Source organism: Pararge aegeria, chromosome 26 (genome assembly GCF_905163445.1).
Source record: "Pararge aegeria chromosome 26, ilParAegt1.1, whole genome shotgun sequence".
NCBI lineage: Eukaryota > Metazoa > Arthropoda > Insecta > Lepidoptera > Nymphalidae > Pararge > Pararge aegeria.
In genome coordinates, this window is record NC_053205.1 from 606,697 (window position 1) to 627,553 (window position 20,857).

At 37.3% G+C, this 20,857-nt stretch overlaps 2 protein-coding genes across 4 annotated transcripts in view; one reads left to right on the forward strand and one right to left on the reverse strand.

Moving 5' to 3' along the window:
- The window catches only part of LOC120635119 (double-stranded RNA-specific editase Adar), a 69,653-nt gene that overhangs the window by 6,413 nt on the left and 42,383 nt on the right, over positions 1-20,857 (reverse strand). The window lies entirely within an intron of this gene.
- Positions 1,407-19,223, forward strand: LOC120635120 (pancreatic lipase-related protein 2-like). Its single transcript, XM_039906045.1, has 9 exons — positions 1,407-1,510; positions 8,757-8,868; positions 10,389-10,537; positions 11,481-11,622; positions 13,694-13,779; positions 14,684-14,812; positions 15,350-15,460; positions 16,718-16,874; positions 19,157-19,223. The coding sequence occupies exons 1-9, from the start codon at positions 1,465-1,467 to the stop codon at positions 19,158-19,160; spliced, it is 936 nt and encodes a 311-aa protein (XP_039761979.1). The 5' UTR covers positions 1,407-1,464; the 3' UTR covers positions 19,161-19,223.

The window sequence follows — 20,857 nt, forward strand, 5'->3', positions numbered from 1 at the left end:
TTGAGAGCACGCAAGAGTTCACGAAAAACGTTGCGTAACACAGCGCACCAGGAATCTGTGAGTTAATACAGCCAGGCACGCTGTGTCATTTATATGCATAGGTATATAGGTTCTTCATAGTTTCCTAGCTTGGCTCTAGCCATATGAGTTAGAAGCTCAAGACATCAAATTCTGAAGCTATATTTAGGGAAAGCAGGGTAATTTTAGTGCTGTTGATCAACAGTTAGTTAGTTAATAGACGAAGTTGAAAAGTTAGGACCAATTTAAATAAATAAATATATACTATATTCGTCCACGTAAAACCTCCGTCGCTGACCCTTTTAAAATGGTCTTGACCGCTGTTCACACCTTAAGGGATGAAATAAGTAAGTATATAAGTCTTTTCTTGGACCTAGTTATTTTGCTATCTTGAATTCATAAACTATGCTTATAATAAAACTGTAACTGGACGATTTCTGTACATTTAATATATTTTGAAAAATTTGACCGGGTGATGCTTTATAATCGATACTGCGTCCGAAACAGATTTTTATTGAATTTTTGTCTGTCAGTCCGGGCATCACGTGAAAACTATTGAACTTATTTAAATAAAATTTGGTATAGTTGTAGCTAATATTCCGGGTCAACATATAGGTTACTTTTTATCCCGATAAACAGTAAGTTTCCTCCGGGACATGGGATGAAATTTGAAACGATTTTAATAATTCTTTTATTATTTGAAAGGGTAAACTATTATGCATGTATTGTCTAATTTAAATGAAGATCTGATAAATATTGTCGGAGATAAAGGACATAACTTTTCACAGTACGTCGCAAGGCATATGGGACAACGATCGAATGCATGCGTACCATCCAACATGGAATGGCTCATGGATTCTTTTTATCCAGGAAAAGCAAACCCGTAGACTTTGACAATTCAAAGTGTACACTGTTAAACCCTACAGCTAACTTCAGGGTGTCGGTTTTTTGTGACTGTGTGCGCGCGCATCGTAAATATTTACTCCCATAATTTACCCTAACGCGCCAAAAGAAGTATAACTTCAAAAAGCGTGGAGAAAATCCTAGCCCATTATTCTAAATTCCTTCAGAATTAACTACGTAACCGAACATTCCCACCCGAAGAAAAGTGGCGGGAAAACGGCACGGTCGCGTCGTCCGCCATTACAAAGTTTTACGCTAAAGCGCGCGCTCCGTGACATAAGCGCGCCGAATCTGAACGCGACAGAACTTTTTTTTTCTACAAAAAGGTTTCATTTAAAATAGCAATTTTTAATTTTGGTTTGATTAAATGTCCTATGATACAAGAAATATTTGCATTAAACAGCCTATAGTAGTAGTTTATAATAAAATATAGTTTTTTTTTTAATGGTAAAACGCAAAAGCAGAACCATATATATCCAAAAGGTTTTTGATTTAGCTCGTTTTTTTTTTAAATTTGTAAGATAATATACCTAAATAGTGACAATGCAAGCAGCGACGGTACCACTGGCCTGTTTCCTTTCGCTAATACGTAAGTACTTTCATTGTATTCCACTAATATCATATTGTTTGTGTAACCTAAGAACTTAAATCACGCGAATCACTCCGTGAGATATTTAAAGAAATAGTTATTTACCTACTGTAGTTTAACAATATATTTATAATAATACAGTATTTGTAAGACAACATATTAGTTTTTATAAACATAAAATTGATATAAACAGTCGACTTACAAGAAATGGTCATAAATTAGTGTCATCTGCATATCGTCTGCGAAAGGTGCAGAAGTCATTTGTGGGATTGAGTATACGCTTTTATAATATGATTCCTAAAGTAATTTTGGACCTACCAATGCATAAGTTTAAAGAATGTGTTAAAACACATTTATTACATCGAGGTCATTATACAATTGATGAATTTCTTAATGACAAGGTTGCTTGGAAGCATCCGGCTTCATCTCTCACAAGATAGAAAAATGAATTTTAAAATGTAAAATGTAAATTGTTGATGTTGGAAAAGAGCAACTGCTGATTTTCTTGCCGGCTTCTTCTCGGTAGAATCCGGTGGTAGAGTCACAACAAACAGACAGACTGCTAGTAACAGGACAGAGTCGCTGCTGCCCGCTTTCCGTTACATTCCCTTAGTCACCTCGTACCAAACCGCGGGGATAGGAGGCGTGACAACTGAAGAATATTTCGGGTCAAGTATACCAGCTACATACTAGCTTCTACCCGCGACTTCGTCTGCGTCGACTTCAGAACTGTTTCTAAAGCTTCGCTCGTTAACCATTTGTAATCCTACGACGGAAACTATTTGAGAGATCGGTATAAAAACTACATGTCCTTTTCCATAGCATAAGTTTAAAGTTTGCATCGAACCGAATGGCTAATGTTTTTAACAACTTAAAAAACCCTGACATTGACATTTTTCATGACGCTTTAAGGAGAAATTAAACTTAGAGTAATATTTTTAAATTGTTGTTGGTGTGGTTTTTTTTTTAAATTTTAATAATTATTTTCATTTGTTTAGAATTTATTCTTTTATTCTTACTATTTTTGCTTTAGACTTAATTTAATTATTTTTAACCGGGCTTACTTCAATGTTGTGTATACCTGTAAGTGATAACTGTACTCGGACAATAAACTGTAATCTAAAATTAATAATGATAATACAGTGTATCGTTCGTATATCAAATAAAATAAACGTTAGTCCTATAATAGTATAAAGGACTACGTAAGCAATAAAAAAGCTTGGGTGTGAATTTTTGCTATTCTAATTGACAATGTGAAATGGTGATAACATTCGCTATTTAAAATAATAATTTGTATTGGTCGTAAGTATATGTCATATACTCCACGCTTCTTGACATCTTGACTAATACGCCCGGCTAAGTTTGTCGTGGGCTTCTTCTTTGACCATGGCGCGTTTGGAACCCTCGTAGCTTTAGTTTTAAGTTTACGAATATGGTTATCGCCATCATCTCACTACCGTGTAATTCTCATGCAATGTAGGCGTCAAAAGTGCCACCTATGGTCGCCTACTTGAACAAATATTTTTTGACTTTGACTTTGAGGTGTGACAGCTGGGATATTTCGGGTGAAATGAGAGTGCAAGCCCTTCATTGAAAAGTCAGTTAACAACTTGGGCAAAACCCGGATTGGAAACTGGACGTAACGTTAAAGATTACATCACGGATATCGGATACTTGATCATATAGCAGCTACGAATTACTTAATGTTATGCATTAATTACTAACTTACTTTGATAATAATTACCCAGAATCACTTATATAACGTGTACGATACAATGATAAAGATCCATATCCACTGGGTTCTGCATGCGACTTTACACGCGTACAACATAAAAATCTTTTCAAAAATGTCATCTTTCGCCAATAGGAAAAAGGTATTTAATACTTTGAAAGTTTTATTCTAACCAATATCTAGTTATCTTATTATCGGACCACCAAGTCTTACTCAACATTAAAATTCGAGATTTTTGTACAGTTGAATCAATTAAATCACCGGAATGAGCCCGCAGACTTTGACAATTTAAAGTGTACACTGTCAAACCTTATAGCTAACTTCAGGGTGTCGGTTTTTGACGTGACAACATATATTTCTTCTCATAATTCTTCTTTCGTCTTATAATTCGATGGAGCCGGCTGCACGCACGAAAAAACATGACGTATGCGGCGTTACCTCGTTCTGAGGCGTTCCATTCAAGGCTTGAAGTGCAAGCGAGAGCTCGGAACGAGCGACTAAGAGGCACAGTCGGCCTCCGCGTTCGACATCTGTCTCTCTCCTACTTGAGTGAGCGATGCGTCCGCGTGGACAGCTTCTATACAATAATATATTTACATGTTTTCGGAAAAGTGAATGTGCTGTCAATTGTTTATAGCAACGGTAAAATCTATCAGACAAATAAAATTAAAATTTTCTTTTGAAAAATGCAACCATTCCATCAGTATTTTCTTACGACGTTGTCACGTTCAACTATCGTCAGTAAGCCGACTTTACAGACAACAAATTTTTTTGTGACGGTGTGCGCGCGCATCGTATAAATTTACTCACATAATTTTTCCATAGCGCGCCTAAAGAAGTATAACTTCAAAAAGAAGGAAGCCCTTTTCAGAGGCCGTGGGGTAAACAGAGCGCACTCAAGATCTCGCAATCAGATGACACGATTATTTTTCAGTGCGATGAAATTTCAGTTTGGTAATATATTAACAGCACGCCATGCACTAATTACTGCACTGCACTTCGGTTACTTAATTATAACAACTTCTTGCTCGAACGGGCAGCGGACATTTTCGATTATTAATTAGTTATTTGCTAACGGACGTATACCGACTGGGAACATTCATCCTCACCATCAACCCATTACCGGCACTCCATACAGGCACAAAAGCACTGCTTACCCTCAAATTGAAATATAAAAAAAAAAATTCAAACTTCATTTATTTCAAGTAGGCCTCTAACACCAGTTCGGAAGGCAGATTCCACTGAGAAGAGCCGGCAAGAAACTCAGCAGATTGCTCTTTTCCAACATCATTTTAAAGTTTAACAATCTTTAGAATTTTTCTGTTTTGTGAGAGATGAGAGCGGAGTGGCCTGCTTCCAAGCAGCCTTGTCGTTATGGAATTCATCAATCGTGTAGTAACCACGATTTGTTAAAATATTGTTAAAACTTAGGTAAAGGTAGATCTAATATTACCTTCGGTATCATGTTATAAAAGCACATACCAATCCCCACAAAGGATTTCTGTACTTTTCTCAGACGATATGCAGATATCACTAATTTATGACCGTTTCTAGTTAGTCGACTGTTTATATCGACTTTTTGTTTATAATTACTAATGTTTTGTTTAATAAAGATTATATTATTATAAATATATTGCGAGGCTACTGTAAGTATATCTATTTCTTTAAATTTGGTACAAAGGGATTCGCGTGATCTAAGTTTATATATCGATCGCACAGCTGTTTTCTGTATTATAAATATAGTTTCTATATCAGCAGCTCTGCCCCATAACAAGATCCCATACGACATTACACTATGAAAGTACGCAAAATAAACAAGCCTAGCAGTTTCAACATCTGTTAACTGTCTAATTTTTCTGACAGCATAAGCAGCTGAGCTGAGCTTACTCGCTAGTGTCTCGATATGGGCTACCTATAGCTCGTCTAGGAGGGTGATTTTTGCCATTTTATGCAATTTCCCTGCTGTATGCATACCCTGGTGGGAATCCCACTGATTACCGACCCACTACACTACTGTCGGCCGACTGGCGCAGTGGGCAGCGACCCTGCTTTCTGAGTCGAAGGCCGCGGGTTCCGATTCCCACTACTGGAAAATGTTTGTGCGATGAACATGAATTTTTTTCAGTGTCTGGGTGTTTATATGTATATTCTAAGTATTTATGTATATTATTCATAAAAATATTCATCAGTCATCTTCGTGCCCATAACACAAGCTACGCTTACTTTGGGGCTAGATGGCGATGTTTATTGTCGTAGTATATTTATTTATTTTTTATTTATTTACTACAGGGTACGGGTCGCCTCCCACAATGAGAAACGGTTAAGGCCGTCCACCACGCTGGCCCAGTGCAGATTGGTGGACTTCACACACCTTTGACAAAAATATATAGTTCTCGCAGGCATGCAGGTTACCTCACGATGTTTTCCTTCGCCGTTGAAGCAAGTGATATTTTAATTCAGAAAATTTACTAATATTTTATTTATTACTTTTGTAATACCTACACCAAATTGTACTCTCTTGCTATGTATTTACATCTCTGTAACTACTTTTTTTCTTTGGTGTACAATAAAAGTGTATTCATTCATACATTCGTACCTAGGTTTGTAATTTATAACTTTTGTAATTATTGTTTATTTACTTTTGTAATAAATAAACAAGTATATTTAGACATTTTCAAAAAACTTTGCAATTTAACATGCTTTTTTAAACCTGTTGAATTTTTATACACTTTGCTATTCACAATTGATCCGTTTTAAAATATTGGAAATAAATAATCCTAATTGATTATGGTATTTGGCCACTAGCTGGCAAATTCACAATTCAAATTTTCTTTATTCATGTAGGCCTATCACAGGCACTTTTGAAGCGTTCATACATATATGTTTACATAATTGTAAGGGGATGGTGATAACTTCGTTCGCCAACTTAAACCTAAAGCTACGAGGGTTCCAAACGCGCCCTGGTCTAAGAAGATTCCATAACAAACTTAGCCGGGCATTTAAGTCAAGATGTCAAGCGTGGAGTATATGACATATACTTACGACCAATCCAAATTATTATTTTAAATAGCGAAAATGATCTGAGTTACTCGCTAGTCGCGCCTAAAGAAGTCTTCCTTCAAAAAGTATGGATATAGATTGAGGTAAATTTAAAATAATAAAAAGAAACCTCCGTTGTATAATGCATCGATTAACTTCATATGTTTGTGAGACACGGTTACATTCCCATGTTATATAACACGAGAAACCTAATAAGGAAAACGCATGGCTTAACGTCGCCACAATCACAAGTGGGTACATAAAAACAACCGCAACATTTCTGCTTACGTAACTATCTGGAATTGCCTCGTCGTTGATCGCAAGGACCTGCGTTCGATTCCTATTGAAATTCAAATTCATTTATTTCAAGTAGGCCTACTTTATAAGCACTTTTGAAACGTCAAGTATGTATGTTTGTGTGACTCTACCACCGGTTCGGAAAGCAGATTCTACTGAGAAGAGCCGGCAAGAAACTCAGTAGTTGCTCTTTTCCAACAACAACATTTACAATCATATTGCTATCTTGCGGGAGATGAGAGCGAGGCTGGCTGCTTCCATTCTACCTTGTCATTGAGGAATTCATCAAATGTATAGTAACCTCGCTGTACTAGATGCGTTTTTACACATTTTTTAAATGTATGCATTGGTAGGTCAAGAATTTCCTTAGGAATCATGTTGTAAAAGCGTATACTCAACCCCACAAAGGAGTTCTGCACCTTTCGCAGACGATATGCAGATATCACTAATTTATGACCGTTTCTGGTAAGTCGATTGTTAATTTCAGCTTTTGATTTATAAAGAGTAATATTTTGCCTTACAAAGACGAAGACTCTTATTATAAATGTATTGCGAAGCTACTTCATTTTTAAAGTCACGCTTGACGGTAGTAAGTGGAAAACAATGTGGCCCACATACAATTAATTTAGAGGACACACTTAGTTCTGCAGCATACGCAGTCAGTCGCAAAAGATTATAAGACAAATATAATATGCAAGCAAAGTCCATACGCAATGTATACAAAAATATTTAAGCATCTGTAGAATTTTTAGGAACACTGAAAATGGCAATGAATTAAATAAAATATTAAAAAACTCCCTCATAAAGCAATCCCCTATAAAATTCGCCCAGTCCGGGTGTACATACGTTACATTATATTGTTACTAGCTGTTGCCCGCGAATTAGTCTGCGTTTGATTTAGTTATTTTTATGTGATATTCAATTTAGTAGTAGTTCTAAAAAATTTAAAGTATTCACTATCGCTAAGCCTTAAATGAGGGGTTTGCTGCTGTCCGCTGAGGAGTGTTATAAATGTGAATGTAAGTTTGTTTGTTACGCTTTCACGCAAAAACTACTCTACCGATCCTCATGAAACTTTGTACACATATTCTTGGAAGTGTTAGAAGTAATATAGGATACTTTTTATCCCGATATTAAGCTCGGTTCCTTTGGGAGAGGGGATGAGTGTTTGACGATTTTACACCATAACTCCGACAAATTATAACCGATTTAAATAATTATTTTTGTACTATATAGCTGGCTGGAGATAGAGGACAGAACTCCTCAGCGGACAGCGGCAAACCTCTAATACAAGGCTTAGCGATACTGAATACTTTAATTTTTTTTAGAACTACAACTGAATTTAATGCCACATCAAAAAACAAAATCAAACGCAGACGAAGTCGCGGGCAACAGCTAGTATTCGATATATCAAAAAAGAAGTTCGCGAAACCATACACAATCCAATGGCTATAACTTGTCAACTTAATAATGTAGGGGACTATATAAGAAGGGGGACAAGTTGTAGTAAATGGACTTTTCCTAGCCCTACTAATCCCTACTTCCCAACTGATGTTATAAATGTGAATGTAAGTTTGTTTGTTACGTTTCACGCAAAAACTACTTAACCGATCCTCATGAAACTTTGGAAACATATTCTTGGAGGTAATGGAAGTAATATAGGATACGTTTTACTCCGAAATTAAGCTAAGTTCCTTTGGGAGAGGTGATGAAAAGTTTGAAGATTTTAGATTTGAAGGACTAAAATGTTAGAAATGTTCTTCGTTAACCTTTAGCATATAAATCAACTAACAATGCGATTTCCATTCGTCTTATAACGATTACTATTTTTTGTAAGTGATAGCAGGAGCTGAGACCGGTCAGACAGTTCTTTTCAGATAATGTTTATGCGAATAGATATTTTTTTATAAGAAAACACAACTTAAAAATGTCAGTACAACTTTACCTAAATTTAATGTCCATGTGTCTCAAAAAAACAAAAACAAACGCAGCCGAAGTCGCGGGCAACAGCTAGTCTCTTATAAATAAGCTGAAATAAAGCCTTTCAGGTTGTTTTTTTTTTTTTAAATTTAAATGAGCTTCTATCCAAATTTATTCATTTGAATATACGACAGCCTGAAGTCTTGGGAGTTAGGGTCAGAGTCAGGTTACGTGTAGTCAACAGATGTTTGTTTGCAGGGCCGCCCGGGGTCCAGTTCGAGAACGCCCTGCTACAAATAGCGCCGATCAACAAAGGGAAATGCCCCTTCGTCAGGGACAACCATGATGTCGTCTTCCAGTTGTACACAAGGTAAGGTAAGGGGGCGAAATGCTAGGAGCCCTCTGCTAAAGGGGGCCCCGACCTAAGACCCTAACATTTATTGTAACAAAATTAATAAACTTTTTCGTCTATTTAATGTAAGTGTACCAAAAGAGAAAATATATGCCCTGGAGATTTGATGCTTTAGACGTATGTCAAATGTGTCGCTTTAAATGGAGGCAGAAATAAAGCTGTAATTTGTATACAGTCTAAGAATACATTTAAGACGAGAAGAGAAAAAAATGTGTTGTTAAGGTTCTTGCAAAGTAATGCAAATGTTTAACAAGGCCCTTATATGCTGCGGGCCCTATTAACATACTGTATGCAGTGGCGTGCACTCCATACATGCACAAAAGCACTGCATACCCAAATAATTTTATATAAGTCGCATTGGAGGGGAAAATTTCCATTTTATGCCATGCACCTCCTTTATGCATACCGTGGTCAAAAACCCTGTGCACGCCACTGACTGTATGTATAGTCCGACGTTATGCCACATTTGTTAATAGGGCACTAGTAAGCTGCGGATTCCAATACACACTGTATTACCGATTCGACGTTATGCCACGTTTGTTAATATGCCCAGAATAGTCTGCAGAAACCTATAAAACACTGTACATATTCCAACTTTATATTACGTTTGTGAAATTCGAAATTCAAATTCTTTATTTGGAAAAAAAAGGTAGGTACTAAACACTTATATATAGATGTTATCAGTGCACTTCATACGTGCACAAAAGCTCTGCCTACCCTAAAATTTTTGTATAATTCATAAACGCGAAGGATTTCTAGTCAAAAACCCTGTGCACGCCACTGGATGTTATCATTTTGTGTTTCACGCAATTTTTTTCGAATTTTTGGTTATCGACGTCCAAATATTGAGGTAAATTAAAAGCATAATATTAAGTATATTGTCAGTTTAGGTAATTAGGTGTATATATATCTAGACAAATATTTTTTGCACTAAAAATTAATTAAGTGCAAAAAATGATTTTCTTAAGAGCCATTTCTACAAAGCTGGTTCGAATCTTCTCAGTGTTAAAATAAATAAATAAATTTACTACGATCAATACACACATCGCCATCTAGCCCCAAAATAAGCGTAGCTTGTGTTATGGGTACTAAGATGACTGATGAATATTTTTATGAATAATATACACAAATACTTAGAATATACATATAAACATCCAGACACTGAAATACATTCATGCGAATGACACAAACATTTTGTAGTACTGTGAATCGAACCCACGGCCTTGGACTCAGAAAGCAGGGTCGCTGATAACTGCGCCATCGGCCGTTGTATACTTTGCGGTGACAGGTTGAAAATCTTAATGCACTTTGCATAACAGTTGTTTAAATAGGTAGCGGTCTTTGAAGCTTTATAAAAGATCCCAGTAAGCGGCGAACCCCATTAAAACCCTGTATTCGGAAGCTATTCGGATGTTACACCACGTTTGTCAATGAGGCCCTTATGAATTGCGGATGACATGTACGGAGTGCCGTTTCAGACACAATCCGTCAGTGGCGCACAGTTTGCTGATAGACGACGACGAGAGGCTGTTCGCGTCGAGCATGGACTTCCACGACCCCACCGTCATATACTTCCACGCCTTCATGGAGACGCCCGACGACGGCAGCGCGCTCATCGTCAGAGAGGGTGAGAAGACATTTATAAGACAGACGAAGCAAGACAGTGATTTTTTAATTTTACAAATCGCGTGGAAACCTTTTGTTTCCCAGATATAGCCTAATGTTCCAGTAATTTTATAATGTGGCTAAATAATTAAAATTTTGATAAAAAATAATTTAAATTATATTTATTCTCATCTCACAATGTTCATTACATATTGCCGGTGGATATTTTGTTATAAATACGAGTGCATTTGAGATACACTTCATCTTCGCCGGCGAAGACGAGGGCCCCTTTTTCTGACGCCAAGACCAAGTCTCGGGGGCGTTTGGGCTAAACAATGATTAGTCCAAAAGTCCACCAACACTCATAATAACCTCGAAACATCTCCCACTTATCGCACTTTCCCCCCCGATGTTGTCGTTTATTTGTAAGACAACATCTTTGCACATCTTTGTCTTTATAAACAAAAAGTGGATATAAACAGTCGACTTACAAGAAATGGTCATAGATTACTGACATCTGCATATCGTCTGCGGAACGTGTAGAAGTCATTTGTGGGATTGAGTATACGCTTTTATAGTATAATGTGTTAAAACACATTTATTACAGCGAGGTTATTATACAATTGATGAATTTCTTAATTGTCATTAAGAAATTCATCAATTGTAAGGTTGCTTGGAAGCATCCGGCTCCGCTTGCATCTCTCACAAGATAGAAAAATGAATTTTAAAATGTAAAATGTAAATTGTTGCTGTTGGAAAAGAGCAACTGCTGAGTTTCTTGCCGGCTTCTTCTCGGTAGAATCTGCCTTCCGAACCGTTGGTAGAGTCACTACACACAGACAGACTTGAAGTTTCAAAAGTGCTTATTTGAAATATATGAATTTAAAATTTATCAAAAGTTTAATTATTTACCCACTCCATAGAATTACTGTGATTCTTAGAGTGAATGGTGTTATAAATTCCAGCGTATACGCACCGGGGGGACACAAACGTGATAGTGGTGGACGCCCAGCGCCTGGAGGCCGGGCCGTGGTACTTCAAGGCGGCCGAGAACACGTGGTACATTGGGAGGATCGCCGCGCAGTTCATAGACTACTTGGTTTCCAGGTAATACGACATAATTTCTCAAAAACAGTTCAGCGGATACATACGAGTACAACGATAAAAACATCGGATTTGTCGATATCTCGACCCAGTTGCATGGATCGTGGTGGCGACGGGACTGCGGAGGTGCGAGATGCCAAGTTGGGTGTTACAGCATCAGCATATTCTACATGGGGGCACCCAGCTCTGGATAGAGCTACACAACCCTAAAGTTATCTCCATCGACCGTCACTAAGTTCCAAGACTAGTTCGTGAAGCGATTGAAATTCGGTAGCAAAAAAAATTCAATCGTGAGGACGGTTTTAAATTAGCAAATGTGTGGAATCTAGTCGTAGAATTAAGCAAACCAAGAATTGTACAGCCTCTCAATTTAAAAGTGACGTGTAGTGTCAAACAGTCCGTGAAATACCGACGAAAAGAATCAGATTCTGCCTGTGACATCTAACTTGACATCTCTTATCGTGGTATGTACCCGTTGAACTATTTTTAAGAAATGTTGATTAACCACGAATATCTTTCACCCAATGTTGCCAACGATTTTTTGACGTTACAACGTCTTATAATTCGATGGAGCTGGCTGCACGCACGAAAAAACATGACGTATGCGGCGTTACCTCGCTCTGAGGCGTTCCATTCAAGGCTTGAAGTGCAAGCGAGAGCGCGGAACGAGCGACAAAGAGGCACAGTCGGCCTCCACGTTCGACATCTGTCTCTCTCCTACTTGAGTGAGCGATGCGTCCGCGTGGACAGCTTCTATACAATAATACATTTACATGTTTTCGGCAAGGATGAAGTGCAGTGAAAAGTTAATGTGGTGTCAATTGTTTATTAGCAACGATAATATCTATCAGACAAATAAAATTAAAATTTTCTTTTGAAAAATGCAACCATTCCATCAGTATTTTCTTGCGACGTTGTCACGTTCAACTATCGTCAGTAAGCCGACTTTACAGACAACCAATTTTTTATAAGTGTTAGAGACTGATTTAATGTGTACCTATATTTATTCTTCTTCGACAGAAAGTTACCTAGATGGTTCCACTTTTTGGCATAATCTAACCTGGCCTAACTTGGTCTTGAGTATCCAATTTGAGTCTACTTGCTCTCAGATATGTATTTACGATGTCTAGCCAGCTCTGACTTTCGCAATGTAGCTTCTGCTAGCAGACAATTATCTTTCCGTAGACAGGATAAAAGAGCACTGGCGCACAAGTGGATATAATATCCAAATAAAATGTGTAATAATAAACGGGGGTAAACTTGTCCTATTCCACGTTCCCGCGCTATAACAGATTGATTGATTATGTCCCCTGTCAGGATTAATCAGGGATTATAATTTTGGTCACCTGCCAGTGCTAGCCCTACAAAGACTGCAATATTGAGGCATCTGTTACCAACGTAAATTTATGGCTGTGCGAAATGGCCATCCGAAACGGGCTTCTGCAACTGATCTCCATCGTCACTGACATCAGGGACACTGACTGTGGAACATAGCCATCCGAGACGGGCCGTAAGCAATAAATTGTAGTAGTAGCACAAAAAACACTGCTGCCCGTTATCCGTTACATTTTCTTAAACAACTCGTACGATACCAGCGCGATGATAACAATTTATTCAGGCTAAAAATAATTGATACAATAATGAATGCCCTAACCTCTGCGGACGGAAAACCCGTGTTACAGAGGGTAGGTCCTTTCAGTTGTTACAAAGGGTGCTGATTTATTTAAGTTTTATGAAATTTACACATAATAACAATTTAAAAGCTAAAAAATAAGAAAATTAAATAAAAATTAAACAACTGTAGAATAAAGATGAATGCGTTGAAAGGACGTTGTACAAATGTGTAAAATGTAAACTGTGTTAATGTTTACACCATAATCTTTAGTATATCTTCAGTATCGTTGTAGCTAAGACCTGATGACCAGGCTTTCACTGATTTTGCAAGGTCATATTTACTGGCATTGATTAGGTTTTTGTTTACCTTTATAGATGTATTGAATACATGTGCCGATCTAGAATTTAGATCGAAGATGAATTAACTTTATTGATTAGTTTGTAATTTGTTGTTTTCAAGAGGTCTGAAACTGTCAAAGACGCATCTGGTGGGCCACAGCCTGGGCGCCCAGGCAGCGGGGGTCGCCGGTGGATCGATACAATCAGGTTGGTTATATCTCAGTAGTAGAAGCTTTTTGTAACAGAACTCCTCCGGGGAAGTGTGCTTATTTCCGCCAAGCAGTTCCGTTTTTGGTATGTTTAAAGTACAAATTAACATCATATATTTTTGGCCCGCCAATAACTACTATAAAAAACTGCTAATACATTTATTAAAGTTATCGGCTCTTGTGGTCGCTAACTATGGGCCTCATAAGAAGGCTCAGAATCACTCAGCGGGTGATGGAGAGAGCTTTACTAAGTGATCGAATCAGAAATGCGGAGATCCGTAGAAGAACTAGAGTTACCGACATAGCTCAGCGAGTCGCGAAGCTGAAGTGGCAATGGGCGGGGCACATAGCTCGGAGAACCGATGGACGTTGGGGTCTTAAGGTGCTGGTATGGCGACCCCGCACCGGTAAACGCAGCGTAGGTCGGCCCCCAACGAGGTGGACAGATGACATCAGGCGAGTCGCTGGGAGCCGCTGGAGGCAAGCGGAGCGGGATCGTGTATTGTGAAACTCCCTACAAAAGACCTATGTCCAGCAGTGGGCGACCATTGGTTGACATGGTGAGGATGATGCTCGTGACTTAACATTTAACACCTAAACCCGACCTGAGGCCCCAAGTCTGCTATTGGAATCGTGTATCAGCGGTCGATAAACAACAGTCTAATATAAATAAAAAGTTTAAATAATTTTACAATTAATTAAATTTCGGTTAATGCCTATACCACCACCGCTTAAAAGAGTTTTATTTTCATATACTTTAAATTTTGTTTTAGAAATACAATCCTTTTATTTAAGACTACTACAGAATACTGCTCTGAAAGATCGTAATAGGCCATTTGATCCCCTACATAAATTGGTCCTTCGAGCCGGATATCTCAATTTTTATGAAAAAATCCCCTCAGGTCTCGTCTCTCGGATAACGGGCTTGGACCCGGCCTTGCCCCTGTTCGACAAGCTGTCTCTGTCGCAGCGCCTTGACCCGTCCGACGCAGAGTTTGTCGACGCCATTCACACGGACGCTGGGATATTCGGTGAGTATACACACATAAATCCAAAGACACATTTTTACAAGGAATTATAAATACATATTACCCAAAATATTTGAAGATCTCCCACCCGCTTTGCAATGTATAAATGAAAAAAAAACATATATTTTTAAGGAAATGTAAAAGACATTTTTTAGCTAACATTGCAAAAAAAATGCCACTGTTCGATTAAGATTGTCTAAATGATTTACATTAAGATGAATTTCATAAGGATATACACTTGCGAGTCCGCCATCCTCACCATAAACGAGGATTCTAAGAGGATGGATAATTATGTTGGAAAATATTTGTTACTTATTTTGAAGAGAGAAAAAAAAATGAGTTAACGCTTGAGGCGAGTAATTAAATGGTTGCATTTCAGAAGAGAAATCCAGCTGAGATATTAATAGGCTGGGTAAAATGTGGTGTGCCAACGAGGCTAACTGCAGCCTGGGCCCTTCTCACAGTGGGAGAAGACCCGCGCCCTTTAGTGGGCAGGAAACGGCTTAATAAAGATGGTGACGATGAAATGTGACTCCCCAGGTTTCAAGCAGCAAGTGGGCCACGTGGACTTCTATCCCAACGGTGGGATCAGCCCCCAGCCGGGCTGCGAGCTGGAGGTGGTCATACCCCAGCAGCTGGTGCTCAACAAATGTATGTAATTACAGCTTTTTTTTTTAAATTACATATGACTACTACCAACACTACGTAACAGGCATGTGCGAACAAGACTTGTGATTGTTTATGTGTTTGTCTGAGTCAAGTTAATTAAGCGCGACAAGGACAAAGTTATACGTAAACATAAGTGCCTCTCGCTCGGATTCACGCCGTATCCTTCATGTTCGTTAAAACTATTTATATTTTACACAATAATTACGTTAAGTACTTCGGGTACAAGTGCTTACCTGAGGTGTTGCAATTCTAACACAAAGTCTCCGTCCGTCCGTGTGTCTGTATGCGGGCTGTATTCTATGAACCGTAATGGGTCGAGAGTTGAAATTTTAATGAGTTTAGAGTCTGCATTTCTATACCACCCACGCCATTAAATAATATATTTTCAAAAGGCAACTTATCAACTTATGTTATGCTATCTCTTTCGCACAATATACGGGCCTGCGAATAACATGATAGTTTCTATAAAGCTATTCTTTAATCGCGCAAGTGACACGGAGTCCTAAAAAATCAAGATGGCAAATTTCAAAATTGCCGTCATGTAAATTAAAATATAATATATAAAAAATAACAAAATACGAGTTTAAGTTTGACTTAAAACCCTCTTCTTTATTATTACATACATTATTAAAGTTACAGGGCTGTTAATGAAAGCGAATATAAAATATTGAAACTCAAGATGGCGGATTACAAAATGGCCGCCATACATTGTCAGATGTACTAATAAATTAACCTAGGTTAACCCAAAAATCGCGGATTTAGAAATGGCACTCATACATTGTCAGATGTAATTAACCAAATATGGCCGCCATACACTGTCAGATTGACGGGGATTTTGACGGCCGAGTGGCGCAGTGGGCTGCGACCCTGCTTTCCGAGTCCAAGGCGGTGGGTTCGATTCCCACAACTGGAAAATGTTTGTGTGTGTTTTTCAAAGTCTGGGTGTGTTTATCTGTATATTATAAGTATTTATGTATATTATTCATAAAAATATTCAACAGTCATCTTAGTACCCATAAAACCAGCTACGCTTACTTTGGGGCTAGATGGCGATGTGTGCATTGTCGTAGTATATTTATTTATTAATTATTTAGATGTAATTACATCTACAACCTAGGATAAGCCAAAGATGGCGTATTTCAACATGGCCGCCATACATTGTCAGATGTCGATCGTCTAGGATGTTATCCCACTAATATCGTCTACTAACCAAACTAACATTCCCCCCTACCCCTACAGTTTTCTGCAGCCACTGGCGCTCCTACATGTACTACAGCGAGTCGGTGCTGCACCCCAAGTCGTTCGTCGCGTCGCGTTGCCCCTCGTTTAAGGAGTACGCGCGAGGGTTCTGCGCAAGGGGGCCCACCACCCACATGGGCTTCGGAGTCGATCGAGAGTAGGTCACTGGGTCGATACGGTGTGGTGGACGTGGCCTATCTTTGTATTTAACATTCTGCAGGCTCTGTAGCCTTAGTACAAGATTTCTCGCTAGCAATCGAAGAGTCGTTTTCGAGTATGCAAATACTTCATTAATTCAGAAGTAGATAATTATAGATTACTAGCTGTTGCCCGCGACTTCGTCTGCGTTTGATTTTGTTTTTCGATGGGGCATTAAACTTAGTTGTAGATCTAAAAAAGTATCTTATAAAGTATTCAGTATCGCTAAGCCTTAAATGAGGGATTTGCTGCTGTCCGCTGAGGAGTTCTGTCCTCTATCTCCAGACACAAACTGGGCAAAATTAAACACATATTATAACCTCTATAGTACAAAAATAATTATTTAAATCAGTTATAATTTGTCGGAGTTATGGTGTAAAATCGTCAAAAACTTTCATCCCCTCTCCCAAAGGAACCGAGCTTAATGTCGGGATAAAAAGTGTCTTATATTACCTCTGACACTTCCAAGAATATGTGTACAAAGTTTCATGAGGATCGGTTAGGTAGTTTTTGCATGAAAGCGTAACAAACAAACTAACATTGACATTTATAATATTAGTAAGTAATTAGGGATAGTTTATAGACCGAGTACAACTACACTTACAGGTATACACAAAATTGAAGTTAGTCCGGTTAAAAAGATTTAATTTATTTAAAAAAAAATAGTAAGAATAAAATAAATTAATATTAAACAAATAAAAATGAAACAAAAAAAACAATGTAAAAAATATTAGTTTAAGTTTAATTTCGTACTAAATAATCCTACTATTATCGTAAATGAGAAAACGTGGATGTTTGTTACTCAATCACGCAAAAACGGCTGAACGGATTTGGATGAAATTTGGCGTGCATGTAGCCTTTGACACGGAAAAGAACATAGGCTACCTTTTATTCCGATTCCTTAAGTAGTTCCCGAGGGAAAATTAAAAATTGATTACGAACTAAGCCGCGTGCAGACAGCTTTGAAATTTGGTATGCATGTCACCTATGCTATGGAAGAGGACATGTACTTTCTATACCGATCTCTCAAATAGTTTCCGTGGTAGGATTAAATATTGTTAACGGCGTAAGCCTTACACCCAATTCTGAAGTCCACGCAGACGAAGTCGCGGGAAGAAGCTAATTAATAATAAATATTACAATACTTGAACATCGTAGTAAAATGCATCTTATTGGTATTGTATTAAAGCTCAAATTTACCAACAACTCTTTAGCTCGGGCTTTTGACAGAACGTTTGTTAAACAAAATGCATGGAATTATCGACTCTTCGATTGCGAGTGAACAAATATTTAGCACACTGGCATTGGAAAGGTGCTGTCTATTGAATTTTGAGAAACCACTGCTTAACTATTGCGTCCATGGAAATATTAATAACAAGACACTAGAAATAACCATTAGCACTTTAAGTATAATAATAAAAATCTTTATTTCAGGCATAGCCCATAGTTACATGCATATTGAAAAAAGAGAGTATAGAAACCACTTTTCGCCGGACGACAGTTTGCAGCGCTCCATTACGCGTGTGCGCACGCGCATACATTTCTGTTTTTTACAACGACGTTTAAAAAACAGAAATGTAGTTAGCTACTACATTAAGTGTTTTAGAGCGTAAGCAAAAATTGCCTGTTGTGCCAAATTACGATAATGCTAACTTTAAGAAATGTTTTGTTAAAATTCGAGTGCTCAGAGTCTCGTTCGCGGCGACAAAATTACGCGTACACAACATATCTAGTGTCTTGTTACTAAGATTTCTATGATTGCGTTACATGCCAAATTTATTAATAAGGAAGACTATACAACATGTAACCGAATAACGAAACTTTATTTCATAATCAACCTGTAAAAATATGAAATCAAAGAAACATATTTATTTTTTGATACAAATTAATTCACTTTAAAGTGTTTTATGACAACCCTTTTGAAGATAAAAGACCGACACGCGCATAGCACCTACGCTACGCGACACTAATTAAAGTGAGAGTAGTAACTTGAGTTTAATTTTGCATGTGATGTTAGGGCTGTATCTGATTTCTTACACTAAAAACTACAGCAGTGGTGTACTCAAAAACTATTAGGTTTTCAGTTCCACAGATAAGTCTCAGAGACAGTACATAATGTACCTCTAAAGCATTTAAGTATTATTTCGGATTTCATTGACACGTTGTATATTAGTAGTTGCACAGTTTATCATATACACACATATAAAAATGTATAGCACTTAGCACCGATTACCTTTTCAGGTAATACAGCCATTAAACTGAAAAGCTTTTTAGTGTTTTATCTGCAAGACAATACTTCGAACACTTCAGAGAACAGAAACGATGAAACTATTGCAAGAAATGTCAAAGAGTCACCACGTAAAAATAACGAAATACTAGACAAAAATAATCTAGAGAGAAACAGACAAGAATCCATCATAGAAACAACACTTTTAAAGCATAGACAACTCACTGAAAAATTACAAGAACCATCACAGACGATAGGTAAAATATTTCTAAAACAAAATAAGAAAAGATCCGAACAGATAAAAAATAATAAAATCATCAAAAACTCTGAAACCAAAACGGAACACCAAAGACAACGTCGTTCCATTCCATTCTTTAACAAACCGCAGACTAATGACAATATGCTATACCGTATACTACAATTTCTGTTGAGAAATCACCAAAAAATTGCACCTACCATATCCATTATAAGAGATATCAGTACAATTGTAAAAACATCAAATGGAGAAATACATAACTTTATAAAAGAACAGAATAATGTGATAGGCAATAAAGGAGGGATTATTCACCCCATTTCGAGTACATACAACATTGAATTCGTAAAGGAGTCCAAAATTGTCACGTTTCTGAGAAAACTCCTCGGTTTGGGGAATGAAAACAAACTGACTGTTACAAGTACGCTGTAAATATAGTGTTAGTTGATATAGGCATTTAGCTGTGGTAAGTAATTTATATGCTTTATGAATAATGCCACAGAATTAGGAACATACAGAACCCCAGCAATTATTGCATGCAGTTGCACAATTGAAAATGCGGAATGTTGCTAGCTCACAAACTTTCTCATCATCCCCTTTTAATGGTAAACGCTCAGAATGTGTATCGAAATTGATTAATTTCTTACTAGCTGTTCCCGCGAATTTAATTTCGCCTTAAATTTTTTTACATCATAATGTCTTTGTAAAGTACAGTACGTAAAACGGTAAAATAACTATAGCGCCACCACTAACGATGCCACGCCACAGGTCTGCAGCATTTCGTGGCAGTTTAAATATCTTGCCACCAAATACTGGAACAACATCTCACCGCCTGTTAGATATGCCAAATCAAAGTTTTGCTTTAAAAATTATATCGCTATAACATTCAAAAATCTAATGTGGCACTATCTTACAATAATAACTACTAAAAACTAAAAATTATTATCTGACTAACATACTTTTCCATTACTACTTAAATAAAAATGAATTTTCATCTCCTTTCCATTATGAAGTTTACTTTCTTTCATAAAGTTTACATTTTTTGTTTTTACATGTGATTTCATAACTGGACTTCCCTAAATAGGTACTGACAGAATACCAGCGTTGTGGGTACATTAGTTTCTAATCTTTTTCTTGGCACGACACATCATAGACTTAAGCTATTAATAATTAAGTACAAAGTCTGTTTGTGTTGTTCTGGTAAATAAACAAATTCTATTCTAAAACTCATCCTACTCCGGATTAATGTAACTCTCTAACGATCAAATCAACCGTTCTACGTTTATAGACAACATGACGTTCGCTGTCAGTTGTGTTTTATTACTAATGAACGGCTAATTGTTTTAACTTAAAATATTTTTTTTTTTTGATGAATATTATATTTTAATACTTAATATCCTATTCCAGGCAAACAGGAATCAAACAAATCAAAAATAATGAAAATCGGTCCTTCCGTTCTCAA

Excerpts from the sequence above, each read along its gene's own strand:
- LOC120635120 (XM_039906045.1), top strand. The coding sequence starts at position 1,465 with ATGCAAGCAGCGACGGTACCACTGGCCTGTTTCCTTTCGCTAATAC. Across the intron at positions 11,623-13,693 it reads ATAGACTACTTGGTTTCCAG|AGGTCTGAAACTGTCAAAGA; the intron begins GTAATACGACAT and ends GTTGTTTTCAAG. Across the intron at positions 15,461-16,717 it reads GCAGCTGGTGCTCAACAAAT|TTTTCTGCAGCCACTGGCGC; the intron begins GTATGTAATTAC and ends CTACCCCTACAG.